Source organism: Vipera ursinii (genome assembly GCF_947247035.1).
Source record: "Vipera ursinii genome assembly, chromosome: 3".
Lineage (NCBI taxonomy): Eukaryota > Metazoa > Chordata > Lepidosauria > Squamata > Viperidae > Vipera > Vipera ursinii.
This window is the reverse complement of record NC_139516.1, coordinates 189839110-189862163: the sequence shown is the minus strand read 5'-3', so window position 1 is coordinate 189862163 and position 23054 is coordinate 189839110. Positions and strand designations below refer to the sequence as shown.

Below are 23054 nucleotides of genomic sequence, written 5' to 3'. Positions count from 1 at the left end.
CCCCCTGCCAATACAAACTGCGAGCGGCCCAAGAGGTAGGAGGAGAACCACCGTAGAACAGTGCCTCCCACTCCTAACTCCTCGAGCCGTCGCAACAGGATACCATGGTCGATGGTATCAAAAGCCGCCGAGAGGTCAAGTAGGACCAGGAAAGAGGAACAACCCCTGTCCTGGGCCTGCCAGAGATCATCTACCAGTGCGACCAATGCCATTTCTGTGCTGTAACAGAGCCTGAAACCAGACTGGTGCAGGTCCAGATAGTCCGCTTCATCCAGGAATTGAGGGAGCTGACACGCCACAACACTCTCAACAACCTTCGCTACAAAGCGAAGGTTGGAGGCAGGACGATAGTTATTCAAGGAGGCCGGGTCCAGGGAAGGCTTCTTGAGAAGGGGCCTCACCACCGCCTCTTTTAAGGTGGAGGGGAAGACACCCTCCATCAATGAAGCATTGTCAACTGCCTGAAGCCAGCCCTCTGTCACCTCCCCAGTGGCCGAAACCAGCCAGGAGGGACATGGGTCCAATAGACAAGTTGTAGCGCTCAGTCTACGCATAATCCTGTCCACATTATCCAAAGACACAGGGTCAAACTCACCCCAAATGGTATAACCAAGACCTGTCCTCTCCACTCTGCCGGACTCCACCCAGTCAGAGTCCAAACCAGTATTAAGTGTAAGTTTCGCCCAAAAATAGTTGCTAATAGTTGTTAGGGACAGTTTTGTGTTGTTCATTTTATTAATTGTATTTTTACTGATCAATCACCGAAATAAAGTTCTGTGTTTATGCATATTTCCAAGATGTAACATATTCAATTTATGATAAAATCCATATTCTAAGCCTTTATTAATGATACAATTTGGCTTGGAAATCACATGAAACTCAAGCTCATGTGGCAGCAGCTCCACATGAAAACAAACTAACAAACCCATTCATTAGCCAAGCAAATTCATGCTGCCAATTAACTGTGTCTTACAGTGGAAACCAATATGCATAGTGGATTGATATGCATACAATGCCTGAAAAACTTGTAGGTTGTTTCAAAAACTGGTAAGTGGTGATTTTGCTCTGCAAAATAGCATAAAGATTCTTAATGCACAAGGAATCCTGGGAAAGTCTAACTTAAAATATTAAAATATGGTACTTTTAAGAATAATTCCAAGCTTTTGCAAGTCATGTAAATACTAGCTACAGTGTCTAATTTAAATTATCAGATACTTCTAGTATTCCCTCCCAAAAATGAAATTATCTTTAAAAACCAAAGGAAACCTTCCCATAAAATTTAATAAAGCAATCAGCTTAAGGGCAAGACGATAACCCTTTCATTATAACAGTGGCAGCTTAATACCACTTATAATGTTTGTTTTCCATTTAAGACGGTCAGCATAATGAAATGGACCACAGCCTGGTCAAAACTGACTGTAGGACATGGATCCTATGAAAGCCACTGAACACATGAAAGGAATTACAGTAGACCACACATCAAACGTTTGGGCCTTGGTGCTTCCTTCCTCTTATCCTAGTGGCAGGAAATGCACTACATATCCCGTGAGGTGACCAGACATTTAAAAGTAGTGCCTTGTTCCAAAAAGCTCTGTGTACAATAATTTACCACAAATAAGCAGAAGACTGTTTTCCACTGCAGTTGTCTTCTAGACTTGTAACTGGAGCACAATAGTGGGAACAAAGGTAAAGTATGTTAACTCTACAATGTATTTTCAATCTGTCTGAAGGGGAAATAAGAAAACCCCAATTTCTGAAAAGTTTTAAGTTTTTATTATGTGAATGTGTAAAATCTGCCTGTTATTATTTATTAAAGTGGCCTATGTCTTCTTCAAATGCCTCAGGTAAAAGACTGACAAATCAGTTTATGAGTATGATTTTTTTTAAAAAATGATTCTATGACAAAAAGTTTGATTTGCTTTTAAGCCTATTCTTACATGCATAACATATTCTAAATCAGTCTGTAAATGAGGAAGTGAATAATTCTAAATGCATGCAAAATGTTTGGATGACCAGCCAGGAATATAACTTTACTAAACAGACTCAGAAACATGGACAGAGGAAATAGAAGTTAGCAGTTGTAACAAATTGTGCCAAAATAAAATGTAATGAAGTAATGCATTCTTTATGGATTTGCATTCTGTGTGAAAATTTTAGTTCAAAACATAACATTGCTTGCCAGTAATAGGAGAGCAGGGTTTGGCTTTCCCAAACTTCATACAAACATTTGGCTTAGTGCAAAATTGAATAAACAGACTCCTTCTGATTCTCTATTAATGTTAATCTGGTCATAGGCGGTAGTCACAGGCTTGCTTCAGGTTGTTTGTTTAGTGGTACAATACCTCAGCCTTATCAGGTGCTGTATATATATTCACCTGGAAGTTCTGAGGTTACGTTTCACTGAACATGAGCTTCGTGTTTACTGAGTAGTAATTATTTTTATGTAGGATGAAAGACAGAACATTCACAGTGCGTTTGATAAGTTGACATGGGACAGGAATTCTTTTTCACTGTTGTGTCAATTTATCAAACCATATGTGGATATCAATCAAATCCTCTATTAAGCACAATTAACTAATTTCAAAAGCTAAAGAATAACTCATATGATAACTAGCATGCTTTCCACTTACATTAAATATATGACATGTACACCATGTTGTTCTATTATATTGCTGCACTGCTCAAATATTATATATTTAAATATTATAGAATAAAAAATCTCAGGTGGGTTATTATTCAACAGTTGCCTCCTGAAATGACAAAATTGCTGCTATATTTAATATATTTTAATGGAAGAAATGTTGTGTATTTCATAAACTATTTATTTAAATCCATTTTTGTCAGCATTACCTTAGAAACTGTATATTTTTACTATATATGGTATCTTAGTATTAAAATATGAGGACATTTCATGTTTCATGTTGACATATACATAGTATTACTGTGTGATAAAAAATGGGTTTTCTAAAAATGAATATAAAAAATATCTGTCACATAGTGTTTTTGTAAGTGTTTATCTTTATTTTTCACCTTATCACAAGAAAACCTGTGGGGTCCTACCTACATCAATCAAGTATTCTTACCAAAGCTGAAATTCAAGACTGTTTTATTCATAGAATCAACATTTGCTCTTTTTTTAAAGACAAGGTTCAACTAATGCTTGTTCCAACAAATCAGTGAAATATTAACCAAGAACACCTCTACTGAACACATTAATGGTAAATAAATATTTTATTCTTACTTGCTTTTAAATATGATAAAGAATTTCTGTATTTATATGCTGTTCTTCTTTTCTAAGTTTGTGTTCTGAGTATTTTAGATGTATAAGCATTTTATAAACTAAAGTCCAAGCTTGAGGTCTTTCTCAAGTAAAATATTTGAGGAATACACTGATCCCCTAACACGTGTTGCTCAGTTGAAATTTAATAGAATGAAGAGTTTATTATTTCCAATAGGTAAAGGCATCTGTAAAAAAATGGCAATTTATCTAAAGATGCTACTTAGATGTCAAGGTGTATAAACTCATAGTTGTTTCAGAAAAATAAACTCTGTGTTCTCACTGTTATATTTCTTCTCTTCACTTCCAAGAAAAGTACTATAAATTCATAGACATACGTCCTTTGCACAAAACTGGACATTGGGGACAAGAAATCTCCACTCAGAGAAAAAAAAGTTAGTATAAAACAAAAGGGAAGGAGAGGCAAAGAACTGGCAATCAAGCATTATAAAAAATGAATATATGGTCTAATATAAAATTGTAGGAAACAAATCTTTGAATATATTTTCAAAGATTTACTTTTTTTCTGTTCCACTAAATTCTGTAAGCTATTAGGAAATGAAAACATAGCAATAATTTCCTAAAGCCACATGGAAATTGATACTTTTTAAAAATATTTGTATACTATTGTTTATATAAACCATTTGATCTTGATCTTTTGTTTTAAAGCATTATCATTCTAATGTTTCAGATATGGTCCATGGTTTCAACAGAGGAAATTATTTAACCTAAATAAAAAAGAAAGAGTAATAATACCACTTTCAGCTATTTAATGAGATCAGGCTAAGGTCTGTTAATATATTTATTTTGTGTAAGGCAGAGCTATAACACTGAGACAATTCATTGGAAAAAAATAATGTTCAAATTTGTGCATGATTTTTAAAACGTCCTATTAATTGAGTAATAATTGTTTAAGAATTAAGAACATTTATACACACACACACACACACACACACACACACACACACACACACAATGTATTAATTGGTCTGATTTTTAAGAAAGAAATTTCTTCTCGTTTCTCAGACAAAAAACACCAAGTCAGGGTTGATCATCCTGAAGCTCATGGGATGCATACATTCTCCATTTGCTGTTCCCAAGGTCACATGTCCAAAGTTTAGTCTTTTACCATTTTTACAACAGTTTCCCTCTGGGAGGTCTCCAACTCACACTTTTATACCTCTCCAACATTGGGACTAAACATCTAGTCTAGCCTCACCCAGTCTAATGATGTCATACTATAAAAAACAGCTTCATTCATGTAACTCCTTAAAAAGTCAGAGATCAGATTTCCCCCCCTCCCCAACTGCTCAGAGGAGAATATTTATTCAAGATTTGCTAGAGGGAAAAGAATATACTTACAAATATATGTAACAAAAGAATGGTTAGGTGAGTAAGTATAAACCTGCTGATTCCAATTCATCAAAATAGGCCCTAAAACACAAGTTGCACCAAACTGCTGTAAGTAGCTTGAAGTAACATTCTGAAAACAAGAATTCCGTTGTTTGGCTAGTTAACACTTTAGCTGGCCAGAAAAATGAGCACCTTATCAGTTCTTTTATTTTATCTAGCAAAACCTCTGATGATTGACGGATTTCCAGTACTGGGCAGAACAATGTAGTTTGGGGATGCTTCTAGAATTATTACTGTCATTGGAATTCTTATGTGGACCTAACAATTTCTATATTACCTTTTTTTGCTGACATGCCAATTATGCCCTTTCCTGACTACCCCAGTAGCCTCATATTTAGATTGCAGGTAGTCCTTGACGTATAACTGTAATGGATCCTTACTGTTGTAAGTTGTGACAGTTGTAAAGTGGGTCATCACATGACCAATCTGATTTTAGACTTTTTCTTGCAGTGGTAATTAAGCAAAAGCTGCAGTTATTAAGCAACCTATTGTTTGCTATGCAAAGTTTTCATCAAAAACTGTAAGTAAACACCAGTTTCTGTTAAAAACATAGTAAATCACAGTCAAGTGATCCTGGGATGGTGCAAATCACCATAAATGCAGGCTGGTTGCCAAGAGCCCAAAATGCTGTCATATGACTGGAAGAATGGTCACCAGAACTTTAAAACTGGGTCATAAATATATTTTGCAACATGATGGTTATAACTCAAGGATTGCCTATATAATAACTGACTCTTTATGGGCTACCCTTGTTCTTGGTCCAAATGTTGCAACAATCTATGACCAAAATATCTGAGAGACTGCTGTTGATTGAAGACTATCAATGGAGATTATACTGCATATATTAAGAAATGCAAGGTGTTACTTTCCTTTCATTAGTAGATAGGACATCTTTATGGTAATGTCTCCACTCTGGAATATTCTGCCTTCTGAAATTTATGAAGAGCTTACTATAATTCCTATTAAATACCATTGAAAACTCATATTTTTATCTACATATATTTAAAGCAATAATGATTTCTGTTTCATTTTTAGTCTCTCCTGCCCATGTTTTAAAACAACTGTGCTATTTTATATTATGTTCATACTACTGCTTGTTTTGTTTTTTAATTATTGCATTATAAATGGCCGTGAATGCACTATAATTAATTAATTAAACCAATCGCTGTTTATGGCTATTTCACTTCAAATAAATCCAATGAGACATCCTTATGGCACTTTGCAACAGGTATAGTTAAAGCAGAATTATGAAAATTGGCATTTTTGTGGTTTTTCCTACACTGAAATACTTTCTGTATAAATCATTTATAATGTCTCAAATGTCTCCGAAATGGATTAATTTAAATTACAATGTAAACTGACGTATTTTAAATGAATGCTATTAACAATCCACAAAAACATTGTGCATGTCTGCTTTTCTTCCATTTTCTTTCACAATGAAGCAAGAAGCTAAGAATGAAGCTAATAACAGTCCTAGCCACTAGCCTGAATTTTCCATATGAAACCATCTAGGGCCTCTATAAGTCAAACTACCTGTGTCACTTGAAAGTAACCATATCAAGCACCAGCACAATACTACTTTCTTGATATGTTGTGAATTTTCTCATTTGTGAAGATCCAGATTGAATCCATCACTTCATAATTCAATTCAGGAATTTTTCTGATACTTTTGTTTTTAGCCATTGTCATATAGTGTCATAACATCATGGCTTGTAACACACTATTTTATGAAGATAACACAATGTGCTTTACTGAAACAAATGCACCAATGGGCTGTCTATTAATTCCGTGCAGTCTTATTTTTCTTGTATAGTTGTTTCCTTGATAAGCACAGTTTGAACTTGCTAGAATTATCATTTCATTTTTGCCTTAGACAATCAGTCACAAAAAGCTAAAAAAAATCATACATAAATCACAAAATCACAAACATTTCTAATGTTTGTTTTTCTTATTTACAAATAGTAACTGCAGTGATTAAAACATTGGATATATTTGAAGAACCTTGAGTAAATGTACTATTATATTTTATACATAGTAACACACACACACACACACACACACACAGAGAGAGAGAGAGAGAGAGAGAGAGAGAGAGAGAGAGAGAGAGAGAGAGAGAGAGAGAGAGAGAGAGAGAGATTTAAGAGATTATTGAAAAGACAATAAGGAATCCTCTTTTCCCTAATATTCATTATGCAATATTCAGATAAGTTCAAATGTGTGATTTCATGTTAATTTAAATTTACCTGTCTGCAGTGAAAATTGTATAATAATATTTGTAGCATTTTTAATAATGCAAGCCAAACTATGATGTATCCTAAGGTAATATAATAGCCCAAAATAAAAGCACATCTGTCAGCTGAAAACCTCATGGAGAAAAATACACATACACATATGTACATATTAGCTGGCCAGGAAAGTATCTCACTGAAAAATTATTACATTTATTGAGATGTTTTATAGTCTAAAATATATATTGTAATTGACTGGAATTGGGGGACAATTACATGGATCAATGGACTAAAATATATTTATTGTGTGTAAAATTTTCAATGAAAAATATATCCTATGTAGATATTAACAACTAATTCATGAATAAAGTTGAATAAAAAGAAGATTTTCAGTTTGATGGAATCAATAATAGAATATTACATTAATTAATAATCTACTTGAAATAAGGTAAGAATAGTGAAGAGAAAGATATCCTAAAATGTGCAAAGATTTAGAGAAAATGGGGAAGGAAGGAAGGAAGGAAGGAAGGAAGGAAGGAAGGAAGGAAGGAAGGAAGGAAAGATCATTCTTCCAGTGCATTTCAAGAGCTATAGTAAAAAATTGGAATAGATAAAACTTAGTAGAGTCATCACAGAGCCCACAAGTATTATTGGAATGAACTACAAGCTATACACCTTCACAATATGTTAAGTTAAAAGTCTACCATAATTAAAAGAAATAAAATCTCTTTTAAATATTACAGTGAAATACTTTTACATTTTATTGAACCAATATATTGCAATTTAGTCATAAGATGGAGAGTAAAAAAGGGAAACTAACTTTTCTGAAGGTGTTCTTTTTCTAGTAATAGTATCTACTACAGCTATTTATTGTTTTTAAACCTATACATGTCAGCAAGGTATCCTTGAAACGAAATGTTTAAAAAGGTATTTTTAAAATTAGCCAGGAAATTTAAGTACCATTTAGTTGAAAGTCTAAATGTAAAGAATCTAATCTAAAGGACCAAATGTAAAGTTATGCCACCATGGGATAAATTGGATACCAAAGTTCTGAAATATATGAGAACAGAATTTATTATAAAAGACCATCAAAGAAATGTACGCTATACTTCCACACTGGATGTAAAGACAAAGTACCAGAAATCGTAACAGAGCCCACAAAAAAGGCAGGTCACTCAACAAAAAGAAAAGAAAAAGAAAGCATACAGTAGATAAACAAATATTTTATAAGCACAGGATTAGGTTAAAAGTTTCAATATTTAACAAATTAGTTTAAGCAACTAAATGTACAATTTTTTTTATGCTACTCAAACTTCAGATGGAGCCTCTTTTTTGAGAGCACATTTTTCTTTGTGTATCACAGAAATATTCAGTACTGGTTTCAACTGAATCTACACAATCTGCCCCCAGGAGAGATAACTTCTTCAGTTCAGTTATATATTCACTGATGTATATAATTCTTAAATGTATTTATTATATTGAAATAAAATATTTAAAAAGCAAATATTGGGATGCAAAGAAAGTAGATAAAAAGGGGGGGGGAGTTAATGCCAAAAAAGAGACCATTAATTTAAAAAAGAAAAGAAAATCATAGTGAAAACAGAGAAAAATGGATTACATCCTTTCCTTCCCTTCCATTTGTATCTTCAACCACAGCCTTAGTTTATATCAAATATTAGCAATTGTTAGTTTTTATTTAAGTCCTAAAAACTATATTTCAGCTATTGAACTCTGTCTTGCTTTGTGACTTATTCTATGCAAGGACATGTTTCTTGCTTGAACTTACTTAAACCTCACTAATGGATATGTACTGTCAATCTTTCTACTGTGTTCTCCAATCTCCCAGTATGACACTGCAGGCAAAACAAATTTTGATGTGGATACAAAACTGTTCAGTTATTTCAATAAGGCAATATTCCAATGACATATATTTTTGTCTTGTTCAATTAGTTGTATTTACAATGTGAATTTGATCCCAGTTCCTTGTCTAAAAAAATTACAGTAATCTAATGAAACAAGTGACATAATTTAAGGTTAAGGGATATAATTCTGCCTTCTTTCAACACACACATATATACACATCATATTAGGCATCACAGTCACATTCTCTCAATATGACATCAAAGCAGGGCAAGGCAAAAGATTATTCTTGTTGTATTTTGCATTAGTCTATTGTTAAAATGTTGTAAAGAAACCTCATTCAGTTTCAAAGACAAGCATTTAGATTATTGGCAAGGTACATGTTAACTTAATTAATTTAAAATAATGAAACTGACTCCCAAACTATTTTTTAACCAATTCAAGGTTTTGTACTATAGTATCATCAAGGTTTATGGCTCTATGTAGCTGAAAGTTTCTTTTCTCTCATATTAATTTAAGTAAGAACATCTGGCCTGGGGGCTCTCAGGGGACTGGTGAAATCTTGAATTGGCTCCCTTGCTGATATAATCTCTTCTGTGTTTTATGCTTTTTAAAACTTTTTGACTCCTTTTGACATGTCTATTGTTTTTTATATACTTTGCTGTACACCACCCAGAATCACTTCCTGTGAGATAGATGGCCACAAAAGTTTAATAAACAAACAAACAAACAAACAAACCAATCTTCCTTGGAGACTTTTGCCCAACTCATTTTGTCTTTGAAAAATAAGGCATGGATAAAGTGAGATAAACTGATTTCCCTTTAACATATTCCAATTCTGCAGTGCTTCCTTAGGGAGACTTTCACACTCAAGGACGTTTTTAGAGCCTAAATTAAGGGTAATCCAGTGTGGGGGGGGGAAATCTATTATTTCTGACCAAAATATTAGCATACATTAGCTGATTATAATATCAAACAAAGTGTATGAATCCAGAATAGAATTAAATTTACTTTATGTTTACAATAGATAATTATTTAAAAACATGTGAAAGCTGCTGTTGGCCCAAATGGCACAGCAATTCCTGCTTATTGATATTATAAATATTGTTGTTGTTGTTAGTTGCGAAGTCGTGTCCGACCCATCGCGACCCTATGGACAATGTTCCTCCAGGCTTTCCTGTCCTCTACCATCTTCTGGAGTCCATTTAAGCTCACGCCTACTGCTTCAGTGACTCCATCCAGCCACCTCATTCTCTGTCGTCCCCTTCTTCTATTGCCCTCAATCTTTCCCAGCATTAGGCTCTTCTCCAGTGAGTCCTTCCTCCTCATTAGGTGGCCAAAGTATTTGAGTTTTAGCTTCAGGATCTGGCCTTCTAAAGAGCAGTCAGGGTTGATCTCCTCTAGGACTGACCGGTTTGATCGCCTTGCAGTCCAAGGGACTCGCAGGAGTCTTCTCCAGCACCAGAGTTCAAAGGCCTCAATTCTTTTGCGCTCAGCCTTTCTTATGGTCCAACTTTCACTGCCATACATTGCAACTGGGAAGACCATAGCCTTGACTATACGCACTTTTGTTGACAGGGTGATGTCTCTGCTTTTTAGTGTGCTGTCTAGATTTGCCATGGCTTTCCTCCCGAGGAGCAAGCGTCTTTTAATTTCTTGACTACAGTCCCCATCTGCAGTGATCTTGGAGCCCAGGAAAATAAAATCTGTCACTACCTCCATTTCTTCTCCATCTATTTTCCAGGAATTGAGAGGGCCGGATGCCATGATCTTGGTTTTCTTAATGTTTAGTTTCAACCCAACTATAAATATACTGTTATTCTAAAACTTACAACTGGCATCCATGTAAGCAATGTACTCTTCCACCCTTTCAACAAATTTGGCAAAGCAAACTAATAATCCCCATAAGAATCCCAGTCAATACAGAAACATGAAAATTTGTTTTGAAAACTTCTGCAAATTGAAAAAAACAATTCTTTTTTTTTCTGGCAACATTTTTTCTTAAGCTTTAGTGTAACTTTCTCAAGTTTAAATCATTAGTGACATGAAGCTCTACGGTTACTTCTATTTATTAAAGAATTTAACGTTATTGGGGACCCATTCTATATTATCATTCTAGTTTATTTATTTGAGAAGACTGCAGTGCTTTTTCCAATATGTTTCCTTGTTTGAGAAAAATATTCCTGATTTAAATGGAACTCTGATTGACCCAATTCAACAACAGAGGATATGTATGAGACTAATTGACCAACCTATCTTAAAGTACATTTTGGGAAAGTCCCCCATCTCCGCTTCTCATATAAAAGATCAAAAGTTATAAAGAATCTGTAGAACTTAAGCTTTTGGAATGTCTGAGCAAAAGTAATACCTGTCATTTTTAAAGCTGTAAAATGTTTTAGTGTTGGAGAAAGATTTTGAAGGTTCTGACTTATTTCTATTGAAGTGTACTTTTCAAACACATGCACATACAAAAACATACACCACATCTGAGAAACAGACCAACAGGAAGCATAAGACACTTGTTCATCTGTATTTCTGTGACTTTTCTCACTTGGTATTATTTGCAACTATACTTTCATGTTTTCCAGCAATGCCAAACCTAGTAAAGATCATATATTATTTTTATCAGGTTGATTACATATGTTCTCCAGTTTTTCTGCTTACTTATGATTAGTGTGGTTTTCACAAAGGCAGTGACACAATCCAGAGCAAGATATTCACACAAAAAATATTCACACAAAAAATGTGTTTACTGTGAAACTTTGCCTTAGAACTTTGCTTTCTTTCACAGCTTTGATCCACATGACATCAGTGGTCCAGCATTTTGCAAGTCTGCGAACCATTTAGCAATATATTCAGCTACTGAAACAGATAGTATTTGCAAAAATATCTTTTGTATAAGTGAATAATTTTCTGAGGATGAGGGAAAGCTTCTTCAAAGCTCAAGTACTTTATTTTGGTCATTGATTAGCCTGCTTTTTCACTTGTGTTCTCAGATCGCAAAAGCCTGGTTTGTTTCCCAATGCACGAAAGTCTCAATTTTGAAGTTTTCTGAAGTGTTGGACTTCAGAAAATGAATAATGAACAATGAATATGGAAAATTTCATTACGGACTTTAACAAGTACATTGTTTAGTTCCCCAATATTATCACACACAGGCATCCATGTGCTAATATATGCCAATAACCTTGCTGTTCTTTACTTCTCCCAGGAAGGTTTCCAAACAAGCCTATAAGTACCAGCTAATTCCTGTCACTTAAAAAAAAACTGATTAACTGTGCCAAAATTTACAAAAAAGATGCTCCAGGTGACAACAAAAATAAGTAACACATTCCAATAAAGCAAACTAAGGACTTTTAAATAGTACCACCTTCTACTTTTCCTCTCCCTGAAATTAATATATACATAGTCTAATGCATAGAAGACCATAAATAAGATAATTGGAGCTGTAAGTCATAAAGGTAACAATTTTGTTCCTCTGGCTATTGAACTATTCAGAACCAAGACGATTCCACTTTGGCTCTATGGCAAGCTTCATACATTGGTAAAAGGGAGATAAGACTGCAAGAAATGCAAATTATTCCATAGTTTTTCTTCTAATTTTAGCTACATTTCAAAAATAACTCTGAAGGAATGGAGTAACAACAGTGATATGAACCAGACTAAGCTGATTAATACATATCTTTTTCTGATCACTTCTATTTCAGACGACTGAATATCTATGAACTTTTCAGGTGGAGACAAGAAACACAATGATTTGCCCCTCCAAGCATCCCATACAAGCCCTTTATTATTTCAATTTACTATCTACCAATAGACCCTCTACACAAGAATCAAAGTGCACTGATATTATACCACTTTTGTGATATGCCTTGTACATTCTGAGCTATATAACTTGTAATACTTACTGATAAATATCTTTCCTCAGCACAACTCTACTAAGAGGATTGTCAGCCTGAGGAGCCATTGATACAGAACCAATTTTAAGTACCAAAGTATCTTCCTTGTTTGTCTTATCTGCAATAAAAATGGAAGACAATCACCACACGTTATAAAAATCAGTCATTAACAAAAGAACTTGAAGTAGATAAATATTATTTAAGATCACTTCTGAACAAAGGAAGTTTACTTGTGAAATCATTACTAACAAAATAATGCATTATTTATTGATACTAATTCGCATGGAAAGCCAGTTTTCACAGCCAAGTTCATGCATTGTACTAAGCCTTAATGTGCTCTGATTGGTTTTGGCTTAAATCAAAATCTCAACCCAACCACTGGGTTTTGTAACCACATATTATAATTCAGTATAGCTGTTTGCAATCTAAGGCTTGTACACGCTGCGCTGCATCAAACTGGGAGAAATGCTGCATCAGTCTAATATATAAAGAACTGACTACATGTTTTAGTACAGCAATCAATCTACACACTATATTTTGTAACTTTTAGCCTGTGAAGGATTTTATTATATTTTAGAAGCTGATATTGACATCTGATATATACATAAAGGCAAGCCCAGTGTTCTCCATGAGTCTATGTTTTGAGGATGTATGTAAGCTTTCAATTTCTCCATCTGTGGCCACCCAGTGAGCTATCCCAGACTTGTTTTGAAAGTTTGAAAGTTAAACTTTTAGCTACAAATGTTAAGTGTGGTGAGTGCTAAGTATTTTACTAAATAACATATTGCTTGATGTGGAAAGAACAAGCAAACTTCACATGCAGTTCAGAAGAATCAAGTAAATGTGCCTGTGTGTGTATATATATATATAAGTAAACTGACTTAAGTATACCACAGGAATGCACCCACAATGAATCAAACAACTAGAAGCCATAATTAACTATATGGACACACACATTAATGCAAAAGTCATGACATGGGTCAAACAAATCTATCAAATATTTATTTCACAGAGCTATACTACTTTTTTAAAGAAAAAATGTTATTTTCAGGAAAAAGATATTGTGCTACAAATCATTGAAATTGTTTATCCCTTTTGTTACTGAAATGCACTAAAATAATTAAAGAAAAACTGCATTAAAGACATGATGCAATAAATTATTTGAGAAAACAAGTTGCAGCGATTTTTATTATAGGCTGCCCAGAGCTATTGATGGAGCAAAGTATGTATTTATAAAAATATAGTATAAAAATATATTTATAAAAATAAATGTACAAATTTTAAAAATACCTTCTATGTTACATGGTGCTCCCTCCATTTTGGGGAAGAAAATTCTGATTACCCCAGTATTGACATAAATAAGTGGCAGGTTGCGAGATGTGAGAATATGGGACCTCATAGGCTGGCCTGGTGATTTTCTTTTCTCTTTTTGACTCTTTCGAAGATTCATTTGAAAAATACTTGCAATTGCATTGAGGAAAGGAAAACAAAAAACAACATCAAATGCCTGAGCCGAAAGAAGAATCTCATGAAGAAAATGAGGAGAACTATCTGTAAAACTTTCAGATAATTTCTGTAAGGTTCTTCGTTCATTTCTTGAGATCAATTTGTGACGGACATTTTTTGTGACTGCTTTTGTGTAAGTCAAAGAGAGAAATCCATGCTGTTGATGAGAACCATCCAAAAGTTTTGCAGTTGCCTATGCCGAGAAACAGAAATACATAACATTTATAAAACTGTTTCTGATTTAATATTTTATTTTCTATTTCAGGTTCTCCAGTTTTTTGGCAGAAGAATGTATTTCTGTGAATTTATGGGAAATAATAGATGCCCTTTCTCTTGGCAAATTGTTTTAATAAATAAATAAATAAACAAATAAATAAATTATAGTTCAGTTCTTATGTTTGTTCATTGTGAACAGCTTTTGTTTTACCAATTAACTGAAAATCAAGAATGGATGCTTCAGATTCCATCTATCTGCATACTCTATGCATGTAAAGGATGCTAAGCTATAATTTTGCATCACATCCAAATAAGACCAATCCAGACGCATGTTGTGTTTGTATGTAGCCGCATTTAGATGTGTTTCAAAACTATGGCTTATACAAGTAGTCCTCACTTAATGACTCTCCTATTAAGCAACCATTCAAAGTTACAATGGTGTTGAAAAATTAACTCTACAAACAGTTCTCACATTTACAACTGTTATAACATCTCCATGGCTACATGACTGAGATCATCACAGTGTTCCATGATCATGGAAATGCCACTTGCACACTTTATTGCTGGTTTCCAACAAAGTCAATGGAGGAGCCAGCAGTAAAATCACAAGATGCTATTATTAATTACCTAATGACTGCAGATTATTTGCTTAATAATCCCAGCAGATCATAAACCCATTGTGGTCATAGGATGCCTGACTTAAGAACTGTGTTGCTTAATTGTTGCCAGTCCCAATTGTGATCGTTAAGTGAGGACTACCTGTTATTTACTACTTCTATATTTGGAGAATTCCTTCCTTCCTTCCTTCCTTCCTTCCTTCCTTCCTTCCTTCCTTCCTTCCTTCCTTCCTTCCTTCTTACCAGGCTTACCATGATGGGAATAATATCTGACACCTGGTTAAGATAGGAGTTCTGTTACATGCATTGTAGTTTTTGTATATATACTGCATTTAACATTTTCTTTATTAATACTAACAAATTATTTTAAAATTTAATTATATTTCATTTTATATAATCTGAACAAATATTTTTCCATGGTGAAAGTGACAATGGCAAATGGTAAATATTAGTAAATTAGCTTAATTTGTGTTAGAACAAAATGATTGAATAGGTATAAACAATAATTTTGCATGAACAATAATTGTACATATTCCTGATGGGATAATAATTAAAAACAGAACTTCCAGTAACACTTTTTAAAGCATAAATTTATTTTATTGAATATATTAGCCACCACTGCCTATTCACTCATTACTGTACATAGAGAAAATCTCAACATGGTGAAAAACTTGGACCTTCTCACTTTCTTCTCAGAGCAGAAAGAAGACAATTTGGGGTTGAAACTATACTGTGCTTATCTGATTGAGAAGTGTTCTGTTGCACATTAAAACAAATGTTCTCTAATAGAATCTTCTGTAGATTACTATTCATTTCCTCAGATATTTTCCTGATTTTATTTATAAAGCTGTCCATAAACTCTCTGGGTGGCTACAAGAATAAAAATAGTCTAAAAATAATAACTAAATAAATAGAAAGAGGGACATCCAAGAGAGCAACGAATCTTCCAAATCTAACATTCATAGCCCCATAAAAATCCTGCCATCCATTTAGCCCAAGGACTGGGGAACATACTTAAAAGACTGTTTTCACAAGGCCAGAATAAATGCTTCTCTAAGGGATCCTGTTCCAGAGGTGAGACAATAAGATTAAAAAGCCCATTTACTGGGTACTGGTGATACTGTTTAATTAATGGGACACAGAGCATGCAAAATCTGTCCAGTTGAAGAAACTGCCAGACAAAGATGACTACATCAGTGAAAAAAAATGTTCTATATGCAATAAAATAAATATCTTGATTAATTCTCATGGAGTTACATCACAATCAAAATAGATCTTGAGTACATATATACAAACTAGATGAAATGGGCTGTATTCCATGAAACCTTAAGCTATAAGAAGATGGTCAGTCTTTAAGATGACATAAAATACTTTTAAATTATTCTTTGTTGCAATAAACTTAAAGAACTACTTCTTCGGAAATTATATGAATTTTCAATAATGTGGTTAGGAAGATGAAATTAAATAAAATCAGGTAATCGGATTTGTTATTTTTTCCATGCTCAAAATATGAAAAGTCTGTATGTGGAAGCTGGGATGTATTTATGTGTATCCTAGAATGCATTCTTTTGAGATTTCTCCATGGAAAGTAACAAGGGAATTAATATATAAGGAGTCTTAAACAAATTAATTTTGCCAGGTATAAAAAAGATGGCATATACAAAGAGCAGTTAGGATAATGAAACAAACCTTTAAAAATTTTTTATCCTAGGGTGGCTTCCATTTCCTCCTATATCAAAATAGTTCCCCTTTTCCTTTCTTCCATTGGTAACCCATTAAACCTTGAATTCTAAAGTGTGTTAAAGCTTGCTCTCACTCACAGTCTTGGAAGATTTTAGTTACTTTGAACAAAAGTTAGCATTATCCTACTGTGGCTTTTGGGTTTTGGCAATTTTTTTTACAAAAAAAAAATCTCAAATATTTTAATAGGCACTCAGTAATTTTGCTAACAGTCGTGGAGCAGCAAAACACTTAACCTTATCCTGTAACTATTAACTTGTACAGCTGTAGCTTCCTAAATGGCCAAATACATGCATCATTCTTCACATAATTAAATTCAAATCCATAAGTTGTAAAGATAAATATTCTTCCTTTGCTACTCTAGCCAGCCTGTTTTGCATGTGAAAACACTAGCCAGAATACCACTGGGAATTAGAACATATTTTTTAAACATAAAAAACAAAAATGCGACTTTGACTAATGGGTTTTTGGATGAACAGCTTTCTGCCTTCACCATCACCTCTTTGAAATACTGTTTGTTAGTGGAAGTTCTGTAACATACATATTGCACTGATTTCTTACAGAAGGAAAGAAGCCAGAGAAGTTACTGAAAGGGTCCTGCTTGCTGACCGGTCGAACCAGTAATGTACGTCTGTTCAGCTTGTCAGTACAGGAAAGGAAGACACCTCCACATTTCCCCAGAGACCAAGAATCTTCCCCAAAGCTTGAGGTGATATAAATAAAAAAGCAGAAAAACAAACACTAAGCCTTAGGGGGAAAAACTCACAGGCATTAAGAAAATTAAGCCAAATTCTGAAGTATGAGTTTTCCTTGTGAGTCCTTCACTTCCAATATCGCAGACAAATGATTTTTTTAAAAAGAGAAATCATGAAATTGAAAAAGATGTCACTGTTTCATTATTTGGAAGCAACAGCTCAGCAGAACAGCAACAACAACAAAAATCAGGGTTCAAAGTAGAACACGGCTATTCAGGGATAATGTCACTTGATTTGCTTTTCAATTATGAACAAAAGAAGTTTTTATTAAACTGGAAGGAGATGGATTAAAAGAGCTACAGACCTTGAAAAGAAACAAAATTCAACAGATTTTTTCCATGCACCTCTTGCAAGAGCAAATTAACCTCAAGATGACATACATCATAATTCTTGCAATCATTCTTCTTGTAATGAAAATAAAGTCATATTTAGATTTTAGGGTAATTATTTGGTTAAATGTATTATTCCACTACATAAAAAGCTCACCACAAGCTTTTCTTTGCATTGTAGAAATATCCCTTCAAATTGTCCAGATTGCCAGCCTTCTCCTGGTCTGGAAAACATAATGTTCACCTTATCTATTCTAAGTAGCTGTTCAGAATTCAAACATTTCAACTACATAAAAACATATACATTTTATTTAGTCATTCATTCATTGATTCATTTTCTATAACCACAAAAAAAACCGCACAAAGAATTCTAGGCATTAATCAGGAGGAAAAAAGCTTCAACATAATCATAAATAACAATGCATAACAAAAATGAAAATAAATACATTTTAAAGTACATGCAGCTGTCATTTAATTTTACAAGCTGACCTACCTATGCAGGTAGTCCTCAACTTAACAACCACAATTGAACCCACAATTGATAAGCAAGACCATTGTTAAGTGACTTTTACCCCATGTTAGAACCTTTCTTGCCACAGTTGTTAAGTGAATCACTGCAGCTGTAAGTTAGTAATACAGTTGTTAAATGAATCTGGCTTCCCCATTGACTTTGCTTGTCAGAAGGTCACAAAAGGTGATCACATGAACCTGGGACACTGCAACCAATGTAAACATGAACCAGTGGCCACATGACTTTTGTTCATGTGACCATGGGGATGCTGCAACATTGTGAAAAACAGTCATAGGTCACTTTTTTCAATGGGGTAACTTTAAACGGTCACTAAATGAATGATTGAGGACTACCTGTATAACTGCACTAATATTAAAACAATTATATAAGGTTAATTTCAACATTATTTCAACATTATGTTTGTTTCATTGGATAAATAAACTGCCTCAATTCAGATGTTGTAGGTGATATATAAAACAAGTCAAAATTACAGAAAAGAATAATATGGAGGGGAAAAAATGAAACAATAACCAGCAATATTTGGTACAACATATTCTAAAGGACTTCCAAAGAAGCCAGGTATTAATAGATTTCCAGAATTTTATGGGACCAGGCCATTCTTAAAATGCCCATGTTTGTACCTCTTCTTTTATACTGCATGACAGGAGGGAGTCATTAATCAATATTATTCATGCACTTCAGGCAAGCAGGTGTTAGTTGGGATAGGTGGTCACTAAACTAGTGAGACTTCAATTCATGGAATGAGTTATTGGTGATGAACAACACCTTGAATTACATCTGGAACAAGCCAGCAACTACTGCAGCTCCCACAGCAATATCATGGTTATCCTATGGGCAAAGGGCAGGTACATCTTCCACCAGCAGAAGTTTCCAGGTTGACTTCAAGTGCAACATCAGATAGAGCACATTTCAGAAAGCCAATCAAGATTTGCACAGCTTCTTTTCAGTATTTAACATCCTACAAACTTTACAAAATTCTGGGAGAAACACAAAAGAAATGTCTACAATGTAGACATGTGTAAAAAAAAGCACCTGAGAAGAAAGTAAACTATATAAATGAGCCTTTAACAGATGAGCCTTTAATCCCTCTCTTACGGATCTTACTGGTAAGACAAATTGGTGATAGGAGAGCGGATGCTCAAATAATCATCTCTTTAATCTATGACTAATAGAATGGAAACAATCACAAAGCCTGGGACATCTCTCAGTATGCATTCCTAGAGCATAATTTCAGACGAAAAATATAGTAGCCTAATAGTGGATAAAAAAATCATAGGGAGAGCTTGGAGAGAGGGGGGAAAGCAGGAGAAAACTAAAGTTATTTCAACTACAATTACTCCAGGTCCAAAACAATGTCCATATCGTATACTGTATAAAGAAGCAATTTGGGAAAATATATAATGCTAAAAAGCAAATATGACTTCATTAAAAATATGGATTAACTAGTGTGGTCCTGTATTTAAGAATAGAATGCGTATATTCGTAATAGGTAGACAATTACAAAAAAAATCCTTCTGGAAATATATAATGCCAAGAAATGAGAATATTGTATGCAGAAGTGAATGGAGGTATGCTAGCTGTTAAAGAAAGATAATAAGCAATTCTGAGGAACAAGTGTAAAGAGTAGCCAAGTAGCAAGCTACATTTTGGGAAACTCGGGGAGCAGAAAAGGCAAGATTCAGAAACTGCAGCACAGGAAAGGAGCAATATTGTTTCCAGGATCTGCCTTCTGCGCAAAGAGTTTATGCAGAGATATAAAATCCATTCTTACTCAGCCTATCTTGCTGGCTTTTATGAGAAAATAATCTGAGGAGAAATGGCAAACTCCTAAGTAAACTTTTACTCTTATTGAATTTAGCCTTGCAATATTGAGGTAGCCTTTGTAATCTCCTATTGGCAGTAATCTCCATCTTCTGAGTATGGGTATCTTCAGCATCAGGTATCTGAGTCCTGCCCTAGAAACAATGTTCAGATCTAGTATTTCAAGTCAGAGATCACACACAGATTTTTATTCTCATCAGATCCTGGTGCAAAAAATCCTGGTACAAGAATTAATTTTTGCACCAGGATTTTTGATTCGCCGATAAACCAAACGAATTAATTTTTGCACTGATAAATGTTTCAGAGAAAGTCAATCTTTGTCAGAAATTTTGAGTAAAGTCAACATTGTTTTCTCCCATTGTCATGTTTTGTAGTACTAATTTATTTGCTCAGCTCCCTAACAGCAGATCTTCTATTGGCTGCTCCACTGCTAATGCTGGAAAATGGAGAATGTAATTTTGGACAAAAATACAGTAGGTGCATTTCATAATTACACAGAACAAAGTAAAGACACAGAGATGGATTATGCACTAATTTAAGGTAGCAAACCAAGATAATCCACCTTTTAAATACACATATATTGTTCTAAGATAGGATTGATACACTCTATCAATCAAGTTGAGAATGTCAAAGTGTTTAGAAATGTAGCTGCATTCCCAAAACCTTGAGATGGTTTTTTTCAGAACAGTGAACTGAAATGAGGATATATTAAAGCAACCCATGAAGTCTGAAGACATTTCAAGAACAGTTGTTTGATTTCATTAGTGCCAATGGAATAATCAATTCACAATAATACATAGCCAAGGACAAAATGAGATAAGTTAACAAATGCTATTATACTAGTGTGTCTTTTGGTGTTTAGTTCTGTAATGAAATCCATTGAAATTACTTTTCTCAGATGCTTGGCTGGGTCCAGAAATGAGAAGATTCAGGGATTCGTGTTAGAAATTCTCAGCCATTCCACACATTGGCCATGCCTCAGTGTTGTCCTTAACCTCAGTCATAACCCAAGACCACCAGAAATCATGGGGAAAGGTGGGAGTATTTTGCATAACCCAGAATGTTCTTCTGCCTGATGATTAACGCACAATGTATTTTGTTCCATGGGATCTGTATTTTTTATTTACATCCTGTCTTTTTCCAGGAGCTTAAGTACACTTACATGAGGATTTCCTTTCTCTTTATCAACACCTGATGATATGGAAAGTTAAATGAACCCCCAGTGCAGATGGTTTTTTTCCTAAAAATTGTGTGACATATCTAACTCCAGTTCAGATAAGGTACAAAGTCAATAAGATAGAATCTGTAGCCTGGAACTAAATGAATAGTATAGTCACAGATGGTGTACAGGCAGCTGGTTTGTTTCTTCTTCATGAAAACCATCCTGGAGAAATTGACATTTTGCCCACAACATAACTCAGGTTCTTCTGATGTTGGAACAGCAGCACTAGGCTCCAACAGCTGCAAATACCCTTGATATTTACTGAAGAAATATTCTGTTTTTCTGCAGGAACATTGTTATTTCATAGAATGTGTCATAGTGAACTTAATGCTACAGAAAACAGGGATCTTAGGTACTACATTGAATTCAATTTATCCCAATTATTGTAAATAACCATAGAAACAGAAGGAATGTCAGATGTATGCATCCAGACAGAAATGAATTTTCCAAGGCAATTCCATGTTTGAGAAACACAAAAATCACAAAGCTACTAGAAGAAATGTAATCGTGGCAGAGTCTCGTTGGGATATTTAGGAGCAGGATTAGCCAACACTTCAAACTGTTTACCTTTTTGGTCCTAGAGTAATTTGTTCCCATTTACAAAGCATCTTTTTTTCCAAAGATATTCATACTAAATGTCCATACTATTTTTTTTAAAGAAAGCTGTGGTATAGCCCTTTCTGCTGTGAAAGTGTCATGGTAGCTGAGTACACTGGACTGCTTCATGGCACTTCAATATTCATTATGCCAGTGTTGACTGTATGAAACTTCTGGTCATCCACTGATTTTAAATATATGCCAGGAGGTAACATACATTCTAACAAATCAAACATCTTATCTGAGAGTAATTCTTGATATTGATATGCGAGGCAGCCTATTCCAAGCAAAGTTTTATGCAGTAGAGCAGAGGTTGCTGGACTAGGCAGTTAAATATCTCTACTTTCTAATCTTCTTTTTTTTTATTGAAAAGTTTTAACATACAGTTTATCTTTAACAATCCCCCCTCCCCCTCCCCTCTCCCACCCCCCTCCCTCTCCCCCCTCCCCCCTCCCCGACTTCCCAGAGCTAAATACAAGGTATATATATAAAAAAAACAATCATAAACAACCATATACTAAAAACCATAAACTCTAAAATCCATCACTCTCTAGCTTATATAGGATAAAACAAACCTTAGTAGTATTAAATATATATAGAAAAGCTAAAATAGAAAAAGAAAAAAAAGAAAGAAGACTTCTTCAAATGCTACATGAAACTTCTTGACCCTATACTTATTCTGGATAAACTCAATCCATTTTCTCCATTCCATAATATAACGTTCTTGCGAGTGATCTTTCAAATAAGCCGAAATCTTCGCCATCTCTGCCAGGTCGGAGACCTTTAAAGTCCACTCTTCTATGGTCGGCAGTTCCTCTTTCTTCCAATACTGACCTATCAAGAGTCTTGCTGCCGTAATTAAATTTAACATCAATTTAGTGTCCACAACCGTAGCATCCGTAATTATTCCCAAAAAGAAAAGTTGCGGACAAAACTTTATCCTTTGCTTGAAGATCTTCTGCATATTCCACCAAATTTTTATCCAGAAGGCCTTAACCTTTTTACAAGTCCACCATACATGAAAATATGTTGCATCTTCATC

General features: G+C 34.3%; 1 protein-coding gene across 2 annotated transcripts in view; it reads right to left on the bottom strand.

Annotated features, from left to right (window-relative positions):
- VPS13B (vacuolar protein sorting 13 homolog B) overlaps positions 1-23054 on the bottom strand; it is a 354177-nt gene that overhangs the window by 164758 nt on the left and 166365 nt on the right. Inside the window, exons 28-30 of one of the 2 annotated variants that reach the window (XM_083358950.1) lie at positions 17998-18064; positions 13968-14376; positions 12687-12795 (exon numbers count right to left, since the gene is read on the bottom strand). In XM_083358950.1, the coding sequence (XP_083215076.1) occupies positions 12687-12795; positions 13968-14376; positions 17998-18064 (585 nt within the window). Of the gene's footprint in view, positions 1-12686; positions 12796-13967; positions 14377-17317; positions 17460-17997; positions 18065-23054 lie in introns of both variants that reach the window. The other variant, XM_083358949.1, reaches the window with a different exon arrangement.